Here is a 27,534-nt window from a genome sequence, read left to right as displayed (position 1 = left end):
AATTCCTTTTCCCATGTATTTTTATGTAGACCTCCGCTCTGGATTCTATCAAATTATCTGTATGGCTTAAAATAAACAGCTATAGAAGGGAGAGGGGAATGGAAATAGTATTAGCATTAGTTGAGAATTGGGTTCTATGTATCTATTTAAGATATTCTCAGTTCTTAAAATCAGTGACCTAAGTAGTACTACCCATGGTACAGATGTGGCATTGAGCCTTAGATCAGTTAACACACACACAAGTTCACAAAGTTTATGAATCACCAGGTAAATTCCAAATCCATGCCTGAACGCAAACTGCACTTCTCCTTTAAACAACACTGTTTCTAAAGTTCATGTGGAAAGGAAACAAACACCTATAGGTAAAGATAAGTGATTTAATTTAATCCTGAAAACAACCTTGAAGAAGTATCATTTTATCAAGTAAACAGGCTAAAAGTTTCATCCTATGAAGTGTGTAATCACTCTATGTAATTAGAGATCCTGAATACTAATCAAAGACACGAATATCATCAGAGTAATCAGTAGCCCCAGATTAGCATCCATGGGATAAAAATATTTTCTTTTCCTTAAATCAGAGTAAACTTGAATGGGCAATCTGAATTATAATTGAGGTACAGAAGGGTATTTTATCTAGAGAAAAACACAAGACCAGGTTTATTTCATACAATGTTATTCACACATTTTTCATTTTCTAATTTATACATAATATACAAAGTGAAGATAACATTATTTCATATGAACCAAGAAGAGCCAGGACTTAGACAAACTGGTCCAGAAACAATCCATTATCAAAAGGAGACACTCAAGAGTGAAGTCTAAGTGGTTCTGCCCAATTAAAGTTTCTTTATTCTGAAATGTCAGAGTTTAGCAAAACTCCATGCCAACTTATTAAATGGTGGAATCAGAGAGGTGGGCACCAAAATGGCAGACTGTAAAATTTCTAGAATAACAGATATTTTTCTAGAATAGGCCCCAAAGTATTGGGAAGATTGGGTTGTCAACACTGGGATACATGGGAACATCAAAACCCCAAGAAGAAGGTTCAGTTTCCCAGCTATCCCCAAGACTTTCTAAGTTTGCAGGACAAAGGAAAGCCAGGAATTCAACTGTGCAAATCCAGGAAAGTCACTATCAGTCTCCAACAAGGACGATTTGGATCATGATCAGCTCACGACTGTGAGTGGATACTGGGAGCAAAAGTTCGACACAGGGCCAAGACACTCTGAGGCTGGCAAAACAAAGTAGGACGGGAAAAGAGCAGCTTTGTATGGGGGAGGGGGGGAGAGGGGAAGCACTGCCACTGTTGACTGGGACATGCTGATGAACCAGTAGGACTATGAGAGGGGACAGTGACAAGTGGTTGGATTTAATGGACTCAACATGGAATGTTGGGTTAGAAAACTAGAATAACTCAAAGTCAAACATGAAAAAGTATGCCTGGCACCCCAAACTTTATGCCATTATTTTTAGGTTCATGATAAGAACAGCTAAGTGATAAAACCTTTATATTCAATATTGTGCTCAGAAGAATGCTTTTCTTCTGCAGACTTCTAATAAAAAAATCCTTTACATGTTCAATCGAAAGAGATAGCATGGTTCATTAGTTGTCAGCACTAAACAGAAGTGGGTCAACATAAATGGTTTTATACAAAATACTGACTTCAACAAAATACAAAGCACTTTCTTTATCTTTCAGAAACTGAATATACAAAGCAAGTTTTTTTTTCCAAAATATTTTCATAGGCAAAGGATTAAAAACGATTTTAATTATACACATATGGTCACAATTTTGCCTTAAAAAGATTGTTGGGAAATGTACATAAGGCCGCTTGTAAATGTACATCATGTTACTGTTATGTCCTATGTCCAGAGAAAAAAATGTTATCATACAGATTTGCTCTTACTTGGGAATAGGCTATTCAAAAATACAGTACTCTTCTGTACAAAGAAAAAAGTCACATCACATTTAATAAGATGGAAAAAGCATTGGCCTCCATGGTAACCAAAAATCTCAGTCCAATACTTTCTATTATGCACAATACCCTGACTTCTTGAAAGTGATCCAAATCCTAGTATGTCCATATTAACAGAGTCAACAACTATGTTATAAAAGAAAATGTTTCCCACAATAATAAAAAGAAAGCTGGTTCATACTTCTGAAACCATATAAAGATAAAAAATTTTTAAAAAATCACTCTCGATTTGGAGAAATAAATTTACATTATACAACACTATATGCCAGGTCAAATAGGGCAGGGACATAAATGTACACTAAAATGCAAATGTTTCCCAAAGAGATAAAACAAATTCCATTTACAGCATGAAGGTTTACAAATGTACACCTGTACAACCAAGGAAAGCATCACTACTAAATTAGCAAGGCTTTTATAATAAACATTGAAACAAGATTTGCTTTTAAAGTGTAAACTTACATCTATTACTACACACACAATGCATATATTTATAGGAAGCAAAAAAAGCTATCTGAATATGTAGTCATGCTTAAATGTTGAGCTATCAAATTCACTTTTCAGTGGCCCCTTTTCACCTCTATCTGGTTCCTACTTTTGCAAAGTCTACTATGAAAAAGCAAAATAAAGCTCAACACTTCCTCAACATGTCCTTGTAATCCTATAAGCAAAACAATATACAAATTTCTACTCTTTCTCAGATTGCAAACCAAACTGAAAAGTTAAAATGGGACTTAACTTTTCATTTAGTGCACTTAACTGAATGGAAGTGTCACCATGATTTTTTTTCTTACCTCTTACAACAATTACATATGTAAGTATATACAATACTTCTGTACATTGCCAGAGACATTTTAGGGCAGTATTTGTATTAAAACCATATCCATTGTAAATAATGTAAGTTCTTTCATCTCAAATCATTTAATTCTTAACTTACTTGCGGAGATTTTATTTGCATGATAGTTTGTGAATTACCAAAATACAACTTAACTTTCTTTTTAAAATATTAATAATATTTATGCAGTTGATTGTTAATTGGTTATAAAAGGCTTCACACAAAGAACAAAAAAAAAAAATAAGGACTATATTTCTATATACATCTCTATAAACCTGTTGTGCTATGGGGTCCGTAGACCTACCAGACTGCAAGCCAGTTTATTAAAAGAATACTGTACTTTTTCCTTTAAAAACTATTTTTTGTGACTTTACAAGGTAAAAATTTACAAAATATGTGACAGCTTTTTTTTTGATAGTTACATCATATACAGGCATTCTGTGCTTTGCCAGCAATCCAATCTGATAGGTCTCCACTCAGGGCTGAATATAATTTATAATTCACCACCCCCACCCCCCAAATATACACAAGAACCTTAAAAAATTTACAAATGGATGAATAAAGTCAATAAATAGTTTTGCTTTAAAAAAAAATTTGAAGATTCATAGTTGAGTTGTGTTTTGATAATTCACAAAAGAAACATTCTTTTCACATGGTTACATCATCTTCTTTCTCTTTCCTTTACAGCATTCCATTTGGTGGTCCTCCAATAGGCCCTAGATCTGGGCTATTTTTCAAATAATATTTTTCCAACTTGGCCAGTATATGCTTCCCATATGTGTATTTGCGCAAAGTAGTAATGTGAGGTCGAATCTGAAAAATAAATAATCTGCTTAGTAAATCTAAGTGACTTTGGTTTCTGGCTTCTTAAAAAAGCACTCCTAAATCTGGGTGACTTAGAAAGAATAACTGGAATTTTAATATACAAATCCTTTAAAGAAAAGTTGTTTTCGAAAGTAGTTCATCCTACTCAATCTCTCCAATTATACTCTCAAAACTGTCCAATGAATAAACAAACCACTACTTCTAAACTGTTACATATGCAAATAGTAGACGGGGCTCCAAACATAGCAGGGAAGCATCACTAGTGAATTATTGAGTTCTTTAAAAGTTGATGAAGGCAGAATTTTCTAGCTTAAGTTGGAGACAAAAATTCAATAGGGAAAATAGAGCAAAAGACATAAATGAGCAATCAGATGTGTGATGTGTGATTTTAAATTGTTCAAAATCTCACTAATAGTTTTTAAAATGTAAATGAAACTACTCATTAGAATCATATCATTATCTTCCACACAGACTGGCAAAAACTTTATAAATAACAACTGGTATTGATGAGATGATGGCAAAACAGGCATTCTTATTATATCTTGGATAGATGTGCAAACATGTACAGATTTTTTTAAAGCAAAACCTGGCTGTGTCTATCAACATGTAAAATGTTTACATACTTTGCCCCACAATTCCACATCTAGGAATTTATCCTACAAAACAGTTAATCACGCAAAGACATTCACATACAGCACTGCTTATGACAGTTAAAAACCTGGAAACAATCCAAATGTCATAAAGATGATAGTGGTTAATGTAACTGTTAAAAAGAAGACTGACAATTTTTCTATGTATATACTTTTAAGCAGAAATATTAAATTTTAAAAAGGTAAAAAAAAAATTATCATCTACTTCTCTCTATACAAGAGGTCCAAAGAACTTATGTATCTGTCCCCGGTTTCTTAATGAATAAATTTACAAAAACATGGAGTATATATATAGTATTTCTTCCAGTGGGTTTTTTTTTTTTTTTTTTAAGTTTCTCTTTGGAGCGAGGGAGCGAGCGAGCACATGTATGACCAGGGAAGGGGCAGAGGGATAGGGATAATCCCAAGCAGGCTCTGTGCTGTTAGCACAGAGCCCAATGCAGGGCTGGATCCCATGAACTGTGACATCATGACCACAGCCAGAATCATGTTTCCGAATGAGCCACACAGAACCCCCACATCTAGTGTTCATTTTAACAGTAAGTTTTCCTATGGAAATTTATGAGCTAGATTCTAGAGAGAAGACAGAGATAAAAAACAAAACAAAACCCAAATTCTCTTTAGAAAACTGCATTACGTTAGTGAGAAAACCTAATTAGATTTTAAAATCAATGTTCAACCCATGTATCATGGCAAATCAAATATATCTCAATAAGATGGGGATGGGCAATGCTAAAGGCAGGTTAAATAGATGAGAAATAAATTTGATTTTATTGAGATTACTTTAAGAATTTTAATAAAAGGGTACACCATACCTACATTTGTCAAAGGTTATCCATTGATTTTAGATTTTTTTCTCCAGTTACATCACATGAGGAAATTAAAACCTAGGAAGTTAAAATTATATCCTGAAAGTCACACAAATTGAATCACCTATTTTAAGTGCTATAAGCTGTATTACCTTATGCATGATTATCTTTCTCTGGGCAGGTTCAGCCATATCAATCATCTTCTGAACCACGTAATTGGCATACTGGTCCTTCATCATGGTGTATAAGGCACTGTGAGCACCATCATTCTGGCAGCAAACTTCATCAATCAGTAAAGCTCTCTCGGCACGGGAGGCATGGGTAACACACTTTTCTACTACATTGCTAAAAATTCAAGTATATACACAAAAAATTTTGTTACTTTTTCCTTTATAGTAAATTTCCCTTGGTTTTAAAAGAACTTGCTTAACACATTGGAAGACAAAAGAGTGAAGATGGTATTCTCTTACCCTTTACTTTCAAAAACAAACAAAAAAAAAAGAACTAGTATTATAGAGGAACCCAATACTGGATATTCACAAGTGTAATTACATGCCTCTTAAAATTAAAATTACAAAGAGGAAACTAGAGACTAAGTCATTAGTAAGGTCTGAGACTTTCATTAACAAGCACTAAACTAATTTGCATTTATAGGTTTGGGGAGACCAATCATTTTCTGAATACAGACTTCAAAAATGGAATATACATAGGCAGATGGATTTGTCATGAGGAGTCTTCAAGAATAAAAGGAATAGTCGGTATTTGCTTTTTCCCTCTACTAAAAGAAACATTATATTTGAATATCATATTCTACATGCATTTGTTTACTAATAAAAGAGTTGAAAGAACTGACCCTTGGAATTAGAAAATATTGCAATACCTGGCAAATTTGTGTTGACTCAGGGCTAAGACTTTTCCTCGGATTTCAGAAACAATTTTGCTTTTGTCTTCAGGTCGACCGTGTTCCAAGACATGCTGAATAACGTAATTGCCATACTGATCCTAAGTACAGATGTTTAAAAATTACTTTCCTTAAGTCACCCCTTAAAAATAATGACTATTCTTTAAAAAGATACTATTTTTTTGGGGCGCCTGGGTGGCGCAGTCGGTTAAGCGTCCGACTTCAGCCAGGTCACGATCTCGCGGTCCCTGAGTTCGAGCCCCGCGTCGGGCTCTGGGCTGATGGCTCAGAGCCTGGAGCCTGTTTCCGATTCTGTGTCTCCCTCTCTCTCTGCCCCTCCCCCCGTTCATGCTCTGTCTCTCTCTGTCCCAAAAATAAAATAAACGTTGAAAAAAAAATTTTTTTTAAAAAGATACTATTTTTCTAAAGATCCAGTAGTATATAGTCAGGAGAATACACCAAGCTTTTTTGTCTTACTGTGTGTTTTTACAGTGTGTCAATTTAGGAAAAATTACATTTCCCTATATTCTGAACCACTGTCAGAAACACATTGACAACAATCACGGAGTTCATACCTGTACCAACTGCTCTGTATGTTGGTGGAGTTCCTCTAAGATAGGTAAAGTCTGCTCTGCAGTGCAATGCTCGAGGATGCGCTGGATCACTCTGCAGCCGTAAGGATGAGTTGAAAGTACAAACACCTTAAGACAAGTGCAAGAAATACATTTACTTTATCTGGCATTTCTGGAAAGTTCTATGAGGCAGACAGGTTTCTGATGACATGCTGAATTAATCTAAAATAGAAGGGTGGGGAGTCACCTCTAACATGACTACCATCCTATTGGTAAAGACTGGAAAGTGAGGTGCTCAATTCAGGAGCTAACAGATATTTTGATCAAAAGGAACCTAACCAGATATGTATTAGTTACTAATTGATATTTATTTTCTGTGTTTTACTGTACAGTCTTAAGTCTTCTTCCCTCCTTTACTTCTCCCCGAAAATCTGGAGAACACTGTTGGGTTTCTAATTCTAATAGCTGTGATCCCAAAGTAATACAATTGATGGGGTGCCTGGGTGGCTCAGTCGGTTAAGGGTCTGACTTCAGTTCAGGTCATGATTTCACGGATAATGAGTTCAAGCCCTGCATTGGCCTCTGTGATGACAGCTCCAAGCCTGAAGCCTGCTTTGAATTCTGTGTCTCCCTCTCTCTGCCCCTCCCTTGCTAACACTCTCTCTCTTGCTCAGAAATAAAGATTTAAAAAAAATTAAAAACAAAGTAATACAACTGAACTCTTATTTCCACATTATTTCAGCTTCAAAAAAATGAAGCTATCTATTGACGCACTCTATTAAAGAGGCAGAAATCACTGTACATTCAGTTTTGTCTCCTATTTTTGTCTGTCATTACTGGGTATTATAATCTTGTGACTTAGGAAAAATGTGTTAACACTCCAATGCTAAAAGAATGCCCTGCTAATTAGAAGACAAAAATAAACCTTACTTGTCCTTTGAAAGCATCAATGATGAACTGTAGTGACTGTGGCTGAACACATTCAATACATTTTTGTACAACATGGTTTCCATTCTGATCTTTCACACATTTGAGTACATGACCATCTAGCTCCTTTACCATTTCACTCTGCAAAGAGAAGATGACATTTAAAAAATTACCTCATCAAGAAACGTTAACAGGATTAGAAAGAGTACAAAAGTATACTCAAAAATGTGTCGGCAATATTTTAGATATCAAAGTTTAAAATCCATACTCCCTGCCCCTCCAAACAGAAATTGAGATGGTTACCAAAACATTTCGTAGGACTGCAATGTAAATGACACTTGTTAAAAAATAACCTAGGGATCCTGAATCTGCCATATTTAAATGACTTTCTTCACTTTGTATACCTTCCACACAACTTTCTCAGCTGACTATAATATACATATACAAATAATTCCAAATTCTATACTTTTTCTCTGCTTAGCACTCCCTTTCCTTCAAATAATTTTTAATACCTACATGAGTCTATTAAGTGCATGGGAAAGGGTAAGGAATTGAGCACTTAAGGGCTGTGTGCTTTCACATATTATCTCAATGATAGGAAGAAATTAGACATTTTAATTCTTTTTTTAATGAGCTTATATTAAAGAACTCATTTAATATAACTTTTCTTTATTATGTGATACTTTCTTCAGGGACAAATCTTTGGGAAATTTTAGATTTTTGTTCATTTAACCAGGAAAAATGACCCTTTCATGTGTATTTCTTTGCTTACTCGTAAGGTTTTCACATTTACAATCTTTCTCACCCAAAGAACTCCCAGCTACCTACTACTCCCAGTTACCTACTACCTACTGAATAACTGTAGAGAAATTCTGTTAAGCCAAAATACAACACAGATGTTTAACTATAAACTAAATAACAAAATAAAATGTTACTTAGTTTACAATCCAAACAATACCATTAACAGGTTTCTCTAAGGCTTACTCCCAGTGCTCTATATGTTCAAGTATTAAAGACATTTAAAGTCTTTATTATTTACTTATTAAGTGTAACCAACAATGTTATATTAGTTTCAGGTGTGCAACAGTGATTAAACAATCATACACATTACACAATGTGCACCACAATAAGGTATAGCCACCATACAACGTTATTACATTATTGACTATAATCCCTATGGTGCACTTTTCATCTCTGTGACTTAAATTTTGTAACCGGAAGTTTATACTTCTTAATCCCTTTCAACTATTGCCTCCCCATCCTGCTATCCACACAAGAACTTATTCTCTGTAGTTGAGAGTCTGTTGTTCTGTTTATCAGATTCCACATATAACTGGAATCATAGGTACAGTATTTGTCCTTTCTCTGACTGATTTCACTTAGTATAATACCCTCTAGGTTGATCCATGTTACTGCAATTGACAAGATCTCATTCTTTAAAATATCTTTATTTAAAAAAAAATTTTTTTTAACGTTTATTCATTTTTGAGAGAGAGAAAGAAAGACAGAGCATGAGCAAGGGAGGGGGAGAGAAAGGGAGAGGGAGACACAGAATCCGAAGCAGGCTCCAGGCTCTAAGCTGTCATAATAGAGCCCATCACAGGGCACAGCGAGATCATGACCTGAGCAGAAGTTGAAAGCTCAACCAACTGAGCCACCCTGGCATGCCCAAAATACCTTTATCTATACCAGTTTGAGACTTAGGATCAAGCATTTGTGTAAGCATCTACAATAATCAAAATCTGTTCATCTTGTTCCATTGTGACATATCTTCAATTATTCTAAAACTCAGGATTTCCTCCAGAGTAATGCTATTTTCTCACAAATTTTCAATGGTGTGATTAATGCACACATACAAACATATTCATCCATACATGTTATGACTGTTTTTAATTCTGGGATTTATTATACAATAATATATGTGGGTGGAGAATCAAAGCTGATCTCTTTCCAAATTTACTAATTACTGATACCTTTAAAGAAATAATTATTTCCTTTACTCTATGTTTCATTGTAATACATAAGCTAGTTATATAGAAAATAGTAATCTATTTAGGGTTATAAATTTAATTCCTAAGGTCTGCTTAATTTCACGTGAAACCCACACTAATTAGTGATGCTTCACAATTTATTTTCAAAAATCTAGCAGATCAGCATTTACTCTCAAACTCTTAATATTCTTGTCTATTTCAAATAATTTTAAAAATTATTTTGATGAATTACCAAAAGATTCCCAGAGTATGGCTGGAATTACATCAGTCCTTTTTTGATTTAAAATAAGACTTCTTCCATCCAAAAATTTGATATATTCCCATTTACAGGTGTTCTCTTTTCTCTTTAAAGAATCGTGAATCTTGTTAACAGAATTCTTAGGTTAATTTCCTATTGAATGAAAGTTTTAAGAACTTTATGTGTATAATTTCTAATTGGCAGATAGAATGCAACTGCTTTAAATTTTTTATCCTTTGAAGAAATTGATGTCTGGTTACAGGAAACAGATAAGAAGGAAAAGATTGTTTTAAGGTCACAGAAATAAATTTTTAAATAAAACTGGTTTTGTTTCTGTACTTTCATATTTGCTGCTACAGTAGCTCAATATTTTACAGAGCTAACATATAAATCTGGCTCCATTTAAAAACTGGAGTACTTTCTAGTACAACCAGAATGGAAGGAAACTGTGCACCACAGTTTTCCAGATGGGTGGGTTGACTGCTTTGTTTAGCCGACGCATGCTTAATATTCTCCTACAGGCCAACATCAAAGAAGTCTGGGGAAACTCTTACCTTGCAGCATTATGATTCCTGCTGGGCACTGGCATTTTGTGAAACCTTATGGGGGAGGGTAATGCTGGGGCAGAAATGTGAATTATGTAGATGGGTGGTTTCACGTCTTCAGACCTCTCCTAGACCCAGTACAGTTCTCTTAACTGTGCCAGTCCCCAGTTGACAAGCTTTGTATCCACTTGTCTGCTCAATTTAAATATAGCTGTACATAGTTGACAGTGGCCATAGCTAAGTTACTTATTAGCATATCTGACTTTCAACAGTAATGAAAATGGTTTTGGATTTTCTTTTATTTCCTAAAAATGAATACAATGTCAGAACTTCACATTTTATTTTATTTTTTAATTTTTTTGTAATGTTTATTTATTTTTGAGACAGAGACAGAGCATGGATGGGGGAGGGGCAGAGAGAGACGGAGACACAGAATCTGAAGCGGGCTTCAGGCTCCAAGCTGTCAGCACAGAGCCCGACGCGGGGCTTGAACTCACGGACCATGAGATCATGACCTGAGCCGAAGTTGGATGCTTAACCGACTGAGCCACTCAGGAACCCCAGAACTTCACATTTTATACACTAGTACCTGGCTATTAGTATTTTACAGGAACCATAGTTCTTGGGGACTTTATATATATACATATGTACATATACATATATATTTTTTGTGTGTGACTTTTTTGTAAACTAAGTCCGATTCAACATTACAATCATTTTAGAGTTACTATAACCAATGAGAATAGCATGTTTTTTCAAATCTGTCCTGAGCCTATAGTGTTTCCTTTGTGAACATATCTCTATTTTATACATTTTGTATAGTTACACTGTACTAAAATATTAGCTTGTTTGATATAAGGAAAGTATGTATTGAGTACCTTTTTGCTAGCCTGGTTGTTTAACCTTTTTAAAAAAAAAAGGTTTGGGGCGCCTGGGTGGCGCAGTCGGTTAAGCGTCCGACTTCAGCCAGGTCACGATCTCGCGGTCCGTGAGTTCGAGCCCCGCGTCAGGCTCTGGGCTGATGGCTCAGAGCCTGGAGCCTGTTTCCCATTCTGTGTCTCCCTCTCTCTCTGCCCCTCCCCCATTCATGCTCTGTCTCTCTCTGTCCCAAAAATAAATAAACGTTGAAAAAAAAAAAAAAAAAAAAAAAAAAAAAAAGGTTTAAGCTTTAAAAAAAAAAAAATCTTTAAACTGGTCTTTCTTGCATGTTATAAATAAAGTTGCAGCTAAAAGGGACAGGCAGAGGGGTGCCTGGGTGGCTCAGTCGGTTAAATGTCCAACTTCGGCTCAGGTCATGATCTCACAGTTCGTGAGTTCAAGCCCCAGGTTGGGCTCTGTGCTGACAGCTCAGAGACTGAAGCCTGCTTTGGATTCTGTGACTCCCTCTCTCCCTGCCCCTCCCCCGCTCATGCTCTGTCCCTCTCTGTCTCTCAAAAAATAAATAAACGTTAAAAAAAAAAAAGTAAAAAAAAAAAAAGGATAGGCAGGGAAAACTAGTTTTGAGTGTCTTAGAATAGAAACATAAGATTTTTTTTCTCATTAAAATGTCTTATTCATGATTTATGGAAAAAATAAAACAAAATTTTTTTACCTGTGCTTGCTTCAGCAGCATATACACTAAAAGTGGAATGATGGGGCACCTGGGTGGCTCAATCAGTTAAGCATTCAACTCCAGCTCAGGTCATGATCTCACAGCTTCTGAATTTGAGCCCCGTGTCGGGCTCTATGCTGACAGCTCAGAGCCTGGAGCCCAGTTCAGATTCTGTGTCTGCCTCTCCCCTGTGCTCACTTTCACACTCTCTCTCTCTCAAATATGAATAAACATTAAATTAAAAAAAAAAAAAAGTGGAATGGTACAGGGGCACCTGAGTGGCTCAGTTGGTTAAGCATCCAACCTCAGCTCAGGTCAATGATCTCATGATTCATGAGTTCGAACCCCACATCAGGCTCTATGCTGACAGCTCAGAATTTGGAGCTGGCTTCAGATTCTGTGTCTCCCTTTCTCTCTGCTCCTGCCCAACTCACGCTCTCTCTCAAACACAAACATTAAAAAAAAAAAAAAGTGGAATGGTACAATGACTAGTATAGCCCCTGTGCAAGGATGACACACAAATTGTGAAGCCTTATGTTTTTATGTGAACTGGAATTAAAAAAAAAAAAAAAAAAAAAAAAAGCACTGTATTGAAAAAAGAAAATTTTATTCTTGTGGTTATAAATGTAGTACAATCTGGGGCGCCTGGGTGGCACAGTTGGTTACGTGTCCTGGTTAAGTGTCCCACTTCAGCTCAGGTCATGATCTCCCAGTTCATAGGTTTGAGCCCTGCGACGGGCTCTGACAGCTCAGAGACTGGAGCCTGCTTTGGATTCTGTGTCTGTTTCTGTCTCTCTCTCAAAAATAAACAACATTTAAAAAAAGTTTAAAAAAAAAAAGAAGTGGTACAATCCAAATACATTTTGGAAACAATAAAGGTATTCCTGATACTACAGGGAATCAAATAAGCAAGTGTAGCATTTTGCTTCCCACACAGCAGGCCCTCAAATTATCTTCATTTAAAGATGAAGAGATGTTGAAGAGAATGAAGAGGACAGACAGATCAAAGATCTATAGTATAATATGTAATTAAAACGTACTGTTTGAGACAGATTATTTAAAGTATTTTATTCTAATTGGGGAAATATAAAGTAATAATTTAAAAACTGAATAAAATACAAAAAGTTTGTCTTAACTTACAATTACCTGCTGGTCAGATGAAATAGACTCCAGAGCTTTCTGGATAACACGACAGCCATACATCTGCAAGGCTAAAGGCAGAACATGCCCACGAATACGAGTGGCGAGAGCTAATTTTTGATCCAAACTCCCAAACTGATAGAAAAGAAATCAGTATTAATAAAAATAACCATTATATTAATTTTGTTAAACCTGAATAACCCACTGTTTGCGGCCTATTCATTCTATTTTTAAAATATCACAATTTGTAATCATGTAGGGAAGAGGACTTAGGTAAAAGCTAATTAAGATAAATCCAGAACTGCCTGAAATAACTGCATTACTTTTATGGGGGGGGGGGGTAAGTCTCATTATCTAAAATTTCCTTTTTACTAATATATTAATCACCTATAATTCTTTTAAAGTAAACAGCATTACATTTCATTTTAAACAAATAAAATCCCCTCATCTTTAACGTAATGAACTTCTGACCATGCATTCAGACCAAATTACATTCAGACAAACTATATTCTGATGTAACTGTGGAGGAAACTTAAGTAAAACTAAAACAGAGATACTTAGTTGTAAACTGAAAATTAGATAAAATACAAAATACATGACACATCTAACAAATGTAAATAAAGACTATACTATTATCACTAATTTCTTCATCTAAGATTTACTCTCAATGCTTTATATTTTCAAATATTAATCAGATTACTACTAAACTTCTCATTTAAAGTAGGCCCATATATTTTAAAAATATTTTTGTGATAAAATATATAGCATAAAATGTCATTTTAACCATTTTTAAGTGCATAATTCAATGGCATTAATTCACAATGTTGTGCAATTATCACTACAAACTGTTTCCAAATCATTCCCGTTGCCTCAAACAGAAACACTGCATACATTAAGCAGTAACCCCCCCACCCCCCCTCAGCACCTGGAAAACCCTAATCTACTTTATGCCCCTATCAATTTGGCTGTTCTAGCTATCTCATATAAGAAAAACACTATGATGTTTGTCCTTTTACATCTGGCTTATTTTACTTAGCTTCATCCATGATGTAGCATGTAACAGAACTTTATTCCTCGTGGCTGAATAACATTCTTATTGTATGCATATACCACATTTATCCATTCATCTGTTGGACATATAGGTTGTTTCCCCCTTTGGCTACTGTGAATAATGCGGAAACAAACGGTGTTTGAGTCCTTGTTTTCAATTCTTTTGGGTATACAGGAGTGGAATTGCTGGGTTGTAAGGTAATTTTTATGTTTAGTTCTTTTTTTTAAGGAACTGCCGAGGTGCCTGGGTGGCTCAGGTGGGTAAGTGTCCAGCTCTTCATTTGGGCTCAAGTCATGATCTCAAAGTCGTGAGACTGAGCCTCATGCCACCTCCACTGGGCATGGAGCCTGCATGGGATTCTCTCTCTCCCTCTGTCCCTTTCCCTGCTCACACGTGCTCTCTCTCAAAAAAAGAAAAGTTTGAAGGAACTGCCAAACTTTTTCACAACAGCTGCACCATTTTACATTACTACCAACAACATATGAGGTTTCAATTTCTCCAAATCTCCACCAACATTTGTTATTCCCCTCGGCCCTCTAAAGCCATCCTAGTAGATGTAGCATAGAATCTCACTGTGGTTTTGATCTGCGTTTCCCTAATGACTAAGGATGTTGAGCTTCTTTTCATGTGCTTCTTGGCTACATGTATATCTTCTGAGGAGAAATGTCTATTCAGGTCCTCTGTCCATTTTTCTTTGTTTTTTTTTTTGAAAGTAATCTCTATACACGGGGCTCAAACCCACAACCCTGAGATCAAGAGTCACATGCTCCACCAACTGAGCCAGCCAGGTGCTCCTCCTGTCTGTTAAATTATTTTAATGTTTATGTTTGAGAGAGTACAAGCTCTCTCTGTACGGGCAGAGGAAGGGGGACAGAGGATCCAAAGCGGGAATGAAGTTAACAGCATGGAGCCCAATGTGGGGCTCAAACTCACAAACCGCGAGATTATGACCTGAGCCCAAGTCAGATGCTCAACCAACTGGGCAACCCAGGTACCCCTCTCCTGTCCATTTTTTAATAGAGTTGTCTTTCTCTTGTTGAGTTTTAGGAGTTCTTTATATATTCTGGATATGAAATCTTTGTCAGATACATACTTTGCAAAATATTTTTTCCCAAGTGCATATATTTTTATATGAAAATGACTCTTACCCAACTTTCTGAACTTTTCTACGCATTCAGCAATATAGTTGGATATACAAATATGTATATGTGCTTACCTCAAAAAATTTCTGTATAACATAGTTTCCAAAAACATCTGTCATTAATTGATAGGCTGCTTGTAGAATTTCATTAAATACCATCTGTCGCTCAGCTGGAGTAGCTCTCTCTAGTTTTTGTTGTATGAATCTATATAGGAAACATTTTATATGTCATCACAGCACATTGAAAATAAGCTCCTGCAAAATCTGTATCTGACTTGAGTATCACACACCCCCACGTATATACACATAAAATTACTTCCAGGAATAGTACTAACACATTTAATACTGTGAACAGCAAATTTAAAGCAAAAAAGGCAAAAGCTATGAAGCATTTCTTTATAATGCCTTAATTTAAACTATTAGGCAGACATTTGGATATATTATAATCTGCATTATAATCAATGAAGAAAACTAGATTTTACTGGTTATTCATACATTTTTCATAATAGTATTAAATATTTAAGTTTGGAGCCTAATGAAAGAAACCCTCAGAAATAAATTCATCAAACACAAATGAATTCCTAGCCATTGTGAATGACACAAGGTTCATGTGCTACTCTTAAGGAATTTTCAACTTTAGGGAGATAAAATAAAACTATAAAAGGAAATAATAATTAAATTTAATAAATGTGTTACAGTTCTATTTTCCTTTTTGTGTTCTATCTTGAGAACACTAATTTACATGTACCTTAAGTACTATAAGAGAACATTATGTTTAATGTACAAAGTCACCAAATTCTTCTAAAACAAAAGTGAAATGTTTCAACTTAAGACATATCACATCAAATACAAATCTATGCAAATACAAACACAAAAGCATTTAACCTTCTTTGAAAACTTTTTTTTTAGACAAGGTCTACATCAGGGACATTTACATCCACAAATGTAATTCAGAGCATTCTTTTCAAAGGAAAATTAAAGTTGAGTGTTTTCAGAATCAATGTAATAAAAATAACCCCAAAAAAGGGCACTCCTATATTTTCATTATAAAAGTATTCTCATTATAGAAAACTGGGAAACCATAAATAATTAAAAAACCTTTATTTTTATCATATGTCCTAATAGCAAAGAAGAAATCCATTACTGGGCCTTTATTCTGTAAAAATTTCCTTAAATGATCCCAGTCAAGAAAATTTTAGACTCCTATAAGGCAGTAATTTTCAAAGCAAAAATACAGTGCTCAGTATCCTAAACCATAATCACTTACCTAGAACCGTGCTGGTCTTGAGAAAACTCAACTATGTGCCCAATCAAGTCTCTAAGTTGAAGGTTTGGGAAGCGGTTGTTTCTGAAATCTTCCAATAATCTACTTCGGCCGGAAGGCATAATATCAGACCTATTATACCGAAGCCGCGAAGGAGGAAAGAGCTGGCTGCTGGAGCTGAACAGACTGGAAGTGCTTGAAGCACTCCGGTATTTTGCTTCTGCTCCAGGCGCTGCAGAGATATATCGACCACTACCATTTGTCAGGCCTCCTACAACAAAGCAGCTGTGGTCAGCAAATATTTTGACAAGGCCATTCCTCAAATAAGAGTTACTTACACTAAAATTCAATCAATAAAGAAATAACCACTCCACTGACCACTAATTCCTATATGTTTTAACAGGAAATTGAAACTGGAGGGAAAATCTCACACATTTACTTATTGTGTGTGACTACAGGATCTGGGGGATAAAAAAGACTAGAAAAGATGAGAAAAATAAACCTGTATTTGTTCTTGGCAGTTTAGTTTCAATCATAATCATAACACCTAATATCATATATAAAAGTTGTATTTGTTCTTGGAAGCTTAGTTTAAAACATAATTATAGCAAGTAATGTCATACATACTAATATCAATACCAGAATACTAAAACTACCAACAAAATTTCCAGTTTATTAACAAGGTTACAAATAGCTAAGCAAACTCAGATTTGAAGCCACTGAAATACAGTTGGGCTGAAATTTACTTGCAGTGTTCATGGAACACTGAGGGCTAAATTTGTACTTTTTTGGACTGTATTTTTAAAAATGCATTAGGTAATACATATACCTCTATGTAAAGAAAAACGGATTTTTAAAAAAGTAAACTCTACACACAACATGGGGCTCAAACTCATGACCCTGAGATCAAGAGTTGCATGCTCTACTGACTTGAGCCAGCCAGAAGCCACAAAAAACCATTTCTTAAAGAAAATAAATCCATTACATCTTAAAGTATTTTAAAAATTTTAAAGGAATACTCTCCATAAAATACTATTATTTTACTGACAAGAACTAGAAATAAACAAAATGTATTTTTCCTAGAGCTTTAATGTTGATCATTTGAGACACATAAAAAGCCTCTTTAACTTATTATATCCCATTCCAAACAAGAAAATTAAAGGGCAGTCAATAGAAACAAACAAAAAATACAAGCAGGAAATTGTTATTACAAAAGTCATTTAAAAGTACTTGACAGTGTCCTTTTAAAAAAGAAAAATGTATAGAAAACCGTAACGTGCAAATATAGTTGCTCAGATAAACAGAATCTACCATCAGCTTTAAGCTATTATATACCATCTCTAAGTAGAGGAGTGCTATATATACAATCCAGACCACAGGGCAGAGATGATGCCAAGGACACACTGTCAGTGCAAAGTTGTGAAGTTATACAGAGGCACTGAATGGCAAAAAGAGTTACAGGCACAAGGAAAAAAGTAAGACAACTGTAATCCTGGAGAGTGAACTGCTTTAAAACGTTCCTCTTTTACTTTCAGTCCCCAATGCCCTAGCTTTTGTTGTGATTCCCACCACCCAGAGTATTATACATATAATTCATAGGACTCTCCAGTCCCCTTTCCAGTGTAAGTGCCACAACATTATGTTCACCTACAAGCTAGATCCCTGGTACCTAAAAGAATGTCTGACAGATAGTGGGTACACATTAATATTCATGAATATTTTATATAACATTAACTGCCTAAGGTTCAATTCTAGACTATCTTTCTTAAAAATGTGTAATTTAACAGAACATTTTATACACTAAAACCACTAACATCAAATTCGCATATTCATGCCAGGTCTATATAACTATACCAGTGTTCCTGTACAAAGAATCCAAAATGTGAAAGAATTCAGTGTTTTAATACTGTCTTCATTTCCTTGATACTCTTAACCCTCTAGCCCCTACTATTATTTCTAATTATACAATTCTATCAACTGTTCACTAGCCCATTCAAATCTCTAACAATTCTTTAACCTTTATGTAGGGTAGGGATACTCTGCATATCATTCCAGTCTGTTTTTACAAACAATTATAAAGTCTCATTCAAAGGCCACTTGGAGATCACTTTACACTAAAGCATCCTGCTAGAGTACATCCTCTCAATTCTTCAGCCTAATATTGAGTCCTTATTCTGAATCTATTACACAAATTTCCTAGAAGAACCCTAATTTAATTGTTCACTTCTACTCCTCTTGTTCATTATTGTCTCTGCACCACTGCTTACCTTACCTCAAACATAAGGCCCAATCCTACACCTCTTTACCCTTAATGCGCTAAAGATTTTCAACACCAAATTCAAAATATATACTTACCCCCAGAAATGACTATGCCAATTTTATTTCATACCTTCTAATACCTAAAAGGAATCTCTCCCATGTCTAGATATTCTTTGATTATATTCTATCAGCTCCCTAACACCAAACTCCTGATGCACTCATTGCCGACTTAAAATGCCTCATGATGTGTAACTGCCTTTAGTTTTAAAGAAACCTCAAAATTTCAGTTCTGGAAGTCTACTTAGTATTTTCATTTACGAAACAAAAAAATTCACTCAGGGCAGGGTACCTTTCTTACTTTACAAATTAAATAAGCATTTAAAACCCAATTGTAATATACACTGAACATTTTAAATCTGGTTATCTAAATACTGAAAGCATGCCATCCAAACCTATTTTGGAATTGAGGGACATTTTACAAAACTGGCTTATGCTCTTCACAAATGTTTAAGTCATAAAAGACAGAAACAGTGCAAGATTAAAGAAAATTAAAGAGTCATGACAAATGAGCGTCATGTGAGTCCCCATATCAATCTCTTTCCTAATCCTTACTCTCTCCAGTCTCTCTCTGGCAAAGTTTGAATAAGTTGGCTAATTTATTTTTTATTGTGGTATATCGTTGTTTCCTGACTTTGATCATTGTAGTTATATAAAAGAGTATTTCCTTATTTTCAGAAAACATACATGGATATATTTAATGGGTAACGGACAGACAGTATGTCTGCAACTTCCTTTCAAAAGTATCAAGGAAAAAAAAACTGGATGTGAAGGGGAATGAATATGCAGTGAGGGGGAGAGGAAGAGAGGAAATGAACGATAAAGCAAATATGGTAAAATAACATTTTGAAAATGTGGATAAAGGGTGTGCTGTAATTTTTTTTTTCCTGTATCGGTGTTACAACTTCCCCATTAAGTCTCAAATTATTCCAAAATTAATGAAAAACAACACACATATAGGCTATCTAGGTCATACCATTGCTAATGGTAGTCCATAAGCAGAGGTGTTTCTGCACCAAATGTGTTAAAGGGATAACCATCTTCAATTCATCACTGACATCCACCCTTAGCATTTACACTTCTTAATCACTACTTGGCTAGGAATGTATTTTGGACAGGGAGCTCTGTGCTACAATGTCACAGACCACTGGTCCAAATGCAGTATGCAGCTAGTCAGCCAGGACTCTTGGACAGAGCTCTTCACACAATAGTGTGCTGCCCTTTACATACTATTTGTGTAAGGATTTTTCAAGTTCACTCATGACAAGCGAGTGAAGGCAAGCATCTTACAATAATCCTAGTAGAAATAATATGATTTTATAAGTTTTCATTAATTTCCTCGAGAAGTCTATTGCGTTAGAATCCTTCCTATTATTAATCAAAAACAAAAAAGATTATAAAATTACTGGGAAAAACACAGGGCAAGAAAAACAACGGTAACAACTGTAACAATCACAAAATAAATAAACCTGATTAATCTTTTCATTCTTTTCTAAGTCCAGAAAATTTGGAATGCCAGCTGCTTAACCTATCAGACCTGTGTATTCTTTTGAAAATACAGATTCCCGGAGACTTACTCAAAACCTACTGAATTACCCTCAGTGGATAATTTTTATTAAAAAAAAAATATTCTGAAGGTTATTCTGAAGAAGAGTTTAGAGGCTAATGAATTAGAATTCAAGATTATTCAAGGATTCATTTTACAGCAGGTTGTTAACTACCAATTTCAAATAGAAATGGTAATCCTAGTAGATTTGGGGTCCTGAAAAGGGTACAACTACATATAGGCTACTAGACAGTGCTGGTTTCAGAAGACAAGGTTCTAGAAAACTCAGGAAATGGTAAGATGATAACCGAAGATGGCCAGTTAGTTGCAGTAGGCAAAGAATCAATGATACAGAGTGGTAGGAAAAAAGTCTAAAATGACAATCTAATTCCTCAAAGGATAATATTGGTCAGACCTTTTTGTCCTGAGTTCTGGCACCTCATTTTAAATAGGGTTTATGTGTTCAAAATAATCAGTTTTTTTCACCTACCTGAGAAAGTCCATTTAATTACTTAATATTCATAAATAATACTGTATGCTAGACACTGAGGGTCCTTTAAAAAAGGCAGGAAACATTTACTGGGCATTCTTTATTAGACACTGAGAAGTGAACTCTGCACAAAATGCTATATACTGTGTTGAATTGTGCCTCCCCCCAAATTTGTCATTTTAAGTGACTCAGCTGGGGTAATCTGCCATAGCAACCCTGGGAAACTAACACAGATTTTGGTACTCACAGTGATGTGCTACTATAAAAAATGACTAAAAATGAAGAAATGACTTTGCGGTTGGGTAATGGGTACAGTTTGAAAGAATTTGGAGGTGTTCACAAAAAGCCTAAATTGCCTTGAAGAGAGGGTTGGTAGAAACGTGGATATTAAAGGCAATTCTGATGAGGGCTCAGACAGATATAAGGCACGTATCAAAAGCGGCTACCGTCTTAGAGAATACGTATGTTGTCATGAACAATGTTTGTAGAAATATGAATGCTATAAAGATGTTCCAAGTGAGGTCTCAGAATAAAATAAGAAACATGTTACTGGAAACGGGGAAACCCAACTGAAATGTGTTAAAAAAGCAAAACTGGGTGGAAAGCAAAACTGGTGTGGAGATTTAGCTGAGATTTCCAAACAACGTGCTAAAGGTGTGGTCTGGTGTCTGGGCTGCTTATGGTGAAATAAGATTAAGATAATTTGAAGAAGGAACTGTTTATTTTTTTTTTTTAAGTTTATTGATTTATTTTGAGAGACAGCATGTGTGCACAAGTAGGGGAGGGACAAAGAGAGAGAATCCCAAGCAGGGTCCACGCTGTCAGCACAGAGCCTGACACGGGGCTTGATGCCACGAACCCGGAGATGCTGACTTGAGCTGTAATCAAGAGCTGGACGCTCAACCAACTGAGCAACCCAGGCACCCCTGAAAATGGAACTGCTAAGCAAAGGAAAACCAGCACTTGATGATCTGGAAAAGTCTTAGCTTATCTAGACAGAATGCTGAGAATGCAGAGTCAATGGGTGTAGATGGACAGCCCCTTGACATTAGTGGGAGACCAACAATGTTTTCAAGAATTTCGTATCTACAGAAACACTGGCAGCCTGGCCTGAAAGTGTTAGAGATGGGATGAATTAAGAACTACTCTGAAAGCAGAGCCACAGATGCAAAGGCTACAGGGGTTGGGCAGCAGTAGATGCGAAGTACAGAGCATCATGCCACAGGTGATTATTCTCAGGCCTTGAAACAAATGGAATTTGCCCTGCTGGCTTTCAGACCTGCTTGGCACTGTAAGTCCTTCATTCCTTCCAATTTCTCCCTTTTGCAGTGGGTATGTCTATCCTATGCCAGTGCTACTACTATATTCTAGAAGCAGATGATTTATTTCCTAAGTTTCATAGGGCTATAGATGCAGAAGAATTTTGTCCCAGGATGGACCACATTAGGCGTCTCACCTGACAGAGAAGATGAGATTTAGACTTGAGTCATTGAGATGAGATTTTAGACATTCAACTGATGACAGGATGGGTTATAATTCTTGGAGATGCTGGCTTGGAATTAATGTATTCTGCACGTGGGCCAAAGAGGAATTTGGGGTAACCAAAAGGCAGCCTATACTGGGTTGAACTGAGTCTCCCAGAAAAGTTTTTAATTCTTAACTCCTGGTACCTATAATTTGATTTTATTTGGAAACAGGGTCTTTGCAAATGTAACCAAGTTCAAATGAGGTCATACTGGATTAGGTTGGGCTCCTACCCAATGAGTGGTGTCCTTGTAAGAGAAGGAAAATTAGGACACAGACACACAGAGAGAATGCCATGTAATTATGTAGGCGGCCATGGGAGTGATGCATCTATAGGCAAGGAATGCCAAGGACTGCCAGCAACCACCAGAAGCTAGGAAGGAAGGACTGCCTCTTCGGTCTTCAAAATGACATGGCCCTAAAAACACCTTGATTTTATTTCTAGCCTCAAAGTATGAGACAATAAATTTGTGTTTTAAACCACCTAGTTGTAGTTTGTTACAGGAGCCCTAGAAAACTAATACATATGCTATACTCTTAACAACAGGACAAGGGACAAGGCTATTATCTCCATTTCACATGTGACACAATAGGCTTAGCGAAGCTACCTTATTGAAAGATGAATAAATCATAATTAGACTGAGTTTTTTGGAAAACAATTATACCTGGATAATTCACTTAAAGCTTTTAATTATACCCCACTATACCTCACGAAGAACAGTATGACATTACATTTTTTTAAACTTTTAAACAATGTTTTATTTTATATTGAGAAAGAGAGAGAGAGAGAGAGAGCGCGCGCGCGCGCACGCCTGCACAAGAGAAGGGCAGAGAGACAGAGACAGAATCTGAAGAAGGCTCTAGGCTCTGAGCTGTCAGCACAGAGCCTGAAGTGGGGCTTGAACTCACAACAGTGAGATCATGAACTGAGCTGAAGTCAGATGCTTAACCAACTGAGCCACCCAGGTGCCCCTGTCATATGACATTCTGAAATCTGGGATACACTTGACGTAAGTGACACGGGGAATAAATCACATAAAATTTTTCTAGTGATTATTAACTATATATTTGCAATATAAAGACACAAAATTTTACTGGAAAAAGATTGAGGCTTCAATGAGTTTAAAAACTAATGAGATTCTAATTAAGAGTGTATTCTCCCAGGGTGCCTGGGTGGCTCAGTCAGTTAAGCGTCCAACTTTGGCTCAGATCATGGTCTCATGGTTGGTGAGTTCGAGCCCAGTGTTGGGTTCTGTGCTGACAGCTCAGAGCCTGGAGCCTGCTTCGGATTCTGTGTCTCTCTCTCTCTTCCCCTCCCTCATTCAAGCTCTCCTTCTCTCAAAAATAAACATTTTAAAAAAAGTGTAGTCTTCCACACCATTTTAATAGGCTAATATAAAAAGCAAACAGCATGAAAACGTCAGGTGTTACCTTAAAGTTGTACATCTTACGACCACACATAAAGCAAACATTAGATGTAAACTATAAACCAAAATAAAAATCTGTTGTTTCCATTTCTATTGCTTGCAATTTTTTCTCTAAATGCAATTAAGTAACCTGACCTTTTAGCCTCTACTTAAGCTTAACCTTCCTAAAAATATAAAGAGGGAGACCATCACAACAGAAGATATTTAATAATCTTCCCTCATTCATCAAAGAGCATTTAAACAGACTGAGGGGCACCTGGGTGGCTCAGTCGTTGAGCATCTTGACTTTGGCTCAGGTCATAATCTCATGGTTCTGGAGTTCAAGCCCCGTATCAGGCTTGCTGCAGTCAGTGCAGAGCCTGCTCCAAATCCTGTCCCCCTTCTCTCTGTGCTCCCCACCCCTACTTGTACTCTCTCAAAAATAAATAAGCCTTCAAAAAATAAATAACCAGACTGAGCTCTTAACATATGAACTATAGTCTTCAGACTAGTATTACATCATTTCTATTACTAACTCATCTTGTTGATTCCCATTATTCTAACAAAAAGGCTAGTTTCTGTTTGGTTCTAAAAATTGCCTGAACTTCAATCTTTAGTGAAAACTACTTCTGTAACTGAACATGAGGACTCTTTAAAAACTATGCCCCCAAAATCATAAGTAGCGGGGTGAATTTCACTCACTGCCTCATATGGACATGTGGGTGCCAAGTATCTTCCCCGCACATCTCAAACCACCCTCACAGATATGACCTCATTTCCTCTCTGGTTAATACTTTTGGTGACAGTTAAGAAACCAATGGATTACATCTGCATTTCTTGTAAAATATTCCTGTTGCGATTTCATGACCAGCTGCCCTGAATGGGGTAAATGGAAACTGTAGGACCTGGGATTTTTCTCTTAAAATCAGGATCACTCATTGAGTTTATGCAATGTTAAGGTTTGCTTAATAAACTTGAGTATCAGGAAGAATAACTTTGATCCTAGACAAACATTATAGGCACACTGATTTTCTGTCTTGATGGGGCTGTTACTGTGGTGGGAAGAGGGCTGAACTGCAAACGGACTGTGAAAGATTTAACCCAGACAAAAATAAACCTAACCTAATGTCCAAAAGCCAAACCAAATGTACACACACAAAAATAAAAACTCTACAACTGTCATAAGCCCTTTCAAAGTGCAGTATTCTAAACAGTATGATCCTATTAACACACTGAACAGAGTGTTAACACTGACTGGAACAGCTAAATAATGCTTTAATAATAGAAATCCAAGTAGAATGTAAAATAATTTTTTAAACAAGTAGCAAGTGTCCCAGAATACATTCACCAATAAAACACAAAGAAACAAAACTCCTCAAATTCAATTACCCAAACATCTGTTGAGATTTCAACATTCTTATAGTTGTGGAGAAAGGTCTGGCCTTTCTTGCTTCCAATCCAAAATAGCCCAGAAGTAACCCTAATATAAAGTGTGGTAAATTTGGTACAAAAAAACCCTGAAGGAAAGATGGTCCTACATTATAAAATGTAGGTCAATGAGGAGGCGCCTGGGTGGCTCAGTTGATTGGGTGTCAGACTTCGGCTCAGGTCATGATCCTGCAGTCTATGAGTTCAAGCCCCACATCGGGCTCTGTGCTGACAGCTCAGAGTCTGGAGCTTGCTTCAGATTCTGTCTCCATCTCTCTCTGCTCCTCCCCCACTCTCAGTGTGTGTGTGTGTGTGTGTGTGTGTGTGTGTGTGTGTGTGTGTCTAAAATACACACACACACAATTTTGGGGTACCGGGTGGCTCAGTTGGTAAAGTGTCCAACTTTGGCTCAGGTCATGATCTCGTGGTTTGTGAGTTCAAGCCCCACATCAGGCTCTGTGCTGACAGCTCAGAGCCTGGAGCCTGCTTCGGATTCTGTGTTTCCCCCTCTCTCTGCCCCTCCCATGCTCATGCTCTGTCTCTCTCTTTCTCAGTAAATAAAAGTTAAAAAAAAAAAAAAAAAGGAGGTCAATGAAACTACTCACAAAACATAAACATTAAAAAAAAAGGATTAATCTCAGCATAAATTAAGTTTATTACTATCCTATTTAAAACATCACATAAAGACTTTTATCTGTTTTAATTTAAAAACCAGTAATAAAATACTTGAAGAGACTACCGAAGTAAAAATTTAATTTGGATTAAAGGCCAATTGTTAGCAAGTAAAAATGTATAAAGCAACCAATATAGTGACATTCAAACTCAGTTTTCCCATCAACTCACAACAGGCTAAGTTATATTTTACCAAAATTTTATAAATAAAGTTCACAAAAATTCTAAAGTTAGGGAGTAGGAAAAGACCAGTTATTTATTCAGAGAGATATTAGACAGAAATAGCAGCATTCTTTGAGAAGCAGTGCAACATCCTGTAATAAGCCAGAAAAATCTTGGGCTCAAGATTTTTGTTCTTTACTAACTTCATGACTATAAGCCAATTACTTAATTTCTTTGATGATAAAATTGGTATGTGTGTATGGTGTGAAAGAGAAAGAAGTCAAAGTTCACTTTACTCTATTTGGATATTTAATTGCTCCAGTCCCATTTACTGAAAAGACCACCCTTCCCCAAATATACCAGAGCGGCCCACTGGTCACAAATCAGGTCAACCTAAAGAAGTAGGTCTATTTCTGGATCCTCTGTTCTATTCCACTGGCTTATTTATCCTTGTGGCAATACCACAACTTTAGTTGCCGTAAGTTTATAATATATTTTGACATTAACTTGGATCTGTAAGATTGTCTGGACTACTCTCAGCTCTATCTTCCCGTTTACGTTATTTAACGTAAAGAAATTGTCAATTTCTTTAAAAAGCCTGAAAAATTATTGAGGCTGTGCTAAATCTAGTCATCAACTAGAAGAAAAGTGGTTTCTTTATAATACTGAGTCTTTCCACCCCCATACAAGGTATATCCATCCATTTATTTGTCTCCTTTAACTTCTCCAGTGTTTTACAGTTTGTAAAGATCTTGACATTTTCACATTAGATTTGTTCCTAGGCACATTGTAAGAAAACAATCACACATGAAAATATTTTCAGTAACAGTCAATTTTCAATGTCACCCCATGAGACGTGTGCTTTCATTTTCAAAGATTATTTGGCTAAAGCTATAAATCTCTAGTGAAGCACATCTGCATATATCTCAAAGGTTATATTTTTGATCCTATGTTTACTTAATGGACATTGTTTGGTGTATAAACAATGCAATGATGTAAATTCTAGGTGACACCTTGGTAGATTAAAATGTTTAAGGTGCATGAAGACTTATTTGCTACCTCAGTAATAAGAAAACAAGGTAAAAACTAATTGAGTGGGGAGCTGAAATGCAAATGTGAAGGCCGACAAAAAGGAAAGCTTTAAAAGGACCGTAAACAATGATACACAATCAGCAAAATTAAAGAAAAGGCTCAATTTGGAAAATATCAAGAGGAAAAGAGTATATAAAAACATATACAAAAAGAAATCTGGCTTTTCTACTTTGTCTCTCATCTATAAGCTTTTATCCCCCTCCCCCAAACTTTACGCAATAGCAAGCAGAGTTGAGATAAATGGAAGGCAAGAAGGTAGGAAGGACAAAAGGCATTAGGGAGATGACAGAGGACAAAGTCAAAGGTTCATGGGAAGCCCCCAGGGATCCAGGAACTAAGGGTTAAAAAGGAAGTGTGAACTAGAATAAGGTCATGTGTAAATTATGAATTATTTCTTTTCAAGGTGCCTCTCTCCCTGTGGGTACTATTGGAAATTTCAGTGGGA

The 27,534-nt window shown here is 36.1% G+C and overlaps 1 protein-coding gene across 6 annotated transcripts in view; it reads right to left on the bottom strand.

The window, feature by feature from the left end:
* Positions 1-363: 363 nt before the first annotated feature.
* PUM2 (pumilio RNA binding family member 2) overlaps positions 364-27,534 on the bottom strand; it is a 100,962-nt gene continuing 73,791 nt past the window's right edge. For 4 of the 6 annotated variants that reach the window (XM_030311580.1, XM_030311584.1, XM_030311581.1 and 1 more), the window contains 8 exons: positions 16,457-16,724; positions 15,265-15,394; positions 12,998-13,132; positions 7,496-7,633; positions 6,569-6,694; positions 5,973-6,094; positions 5,245-5,437; positions 364-3,621 (listed from right to left, as the gene is read on the bottom strand). In XM_030311580.1, the coding sequence (XP_030167440.1) occupies positions 3,490-3,621; positions 5,245-5,437; positions 5,973-6,094; positions 6,569-6,694; positions 7,496-7,633; positions 12,998-13,132; positions 15,265-15,394; positions 16,457-16,724 (1,244 nt within the window). In that variant the 3' untranslated portion in view covers positions 364-3,489. The remainder of the gene's footprint in view (positions 3,622-5,244; positions 5,438-5,972; positions 6,095-6,568; positions 6,695-7,495; positions 7,634-12,997; positions 13,133-15,264; positions 15,395-16,456; positions 16,725-27,534) is intronic. The other 2 variants (XM_030311582.2, XM_030311585.1) reach the window with 1 other exon arrangement.

The sequence above is a fragment of the Lynx canadensis genome, chromosome A3, assembly GCF_007474595.2.
Source record: "Lynx canadensis isolate LIC74 chromosome A3, mLynCan4.pri.v2, whole genome shotgun sequence".
Taxonomy (NCBI): Eukaryota; Metazoa; Chordata; class Mammalia; order Carnivora; family Felidae; genus Lynx; species Lynx canadensis.
Note: the sequence above shows the minus strand (reverse complement) of the source record. Positions and strands in the feature narration are given on the sequence as shown.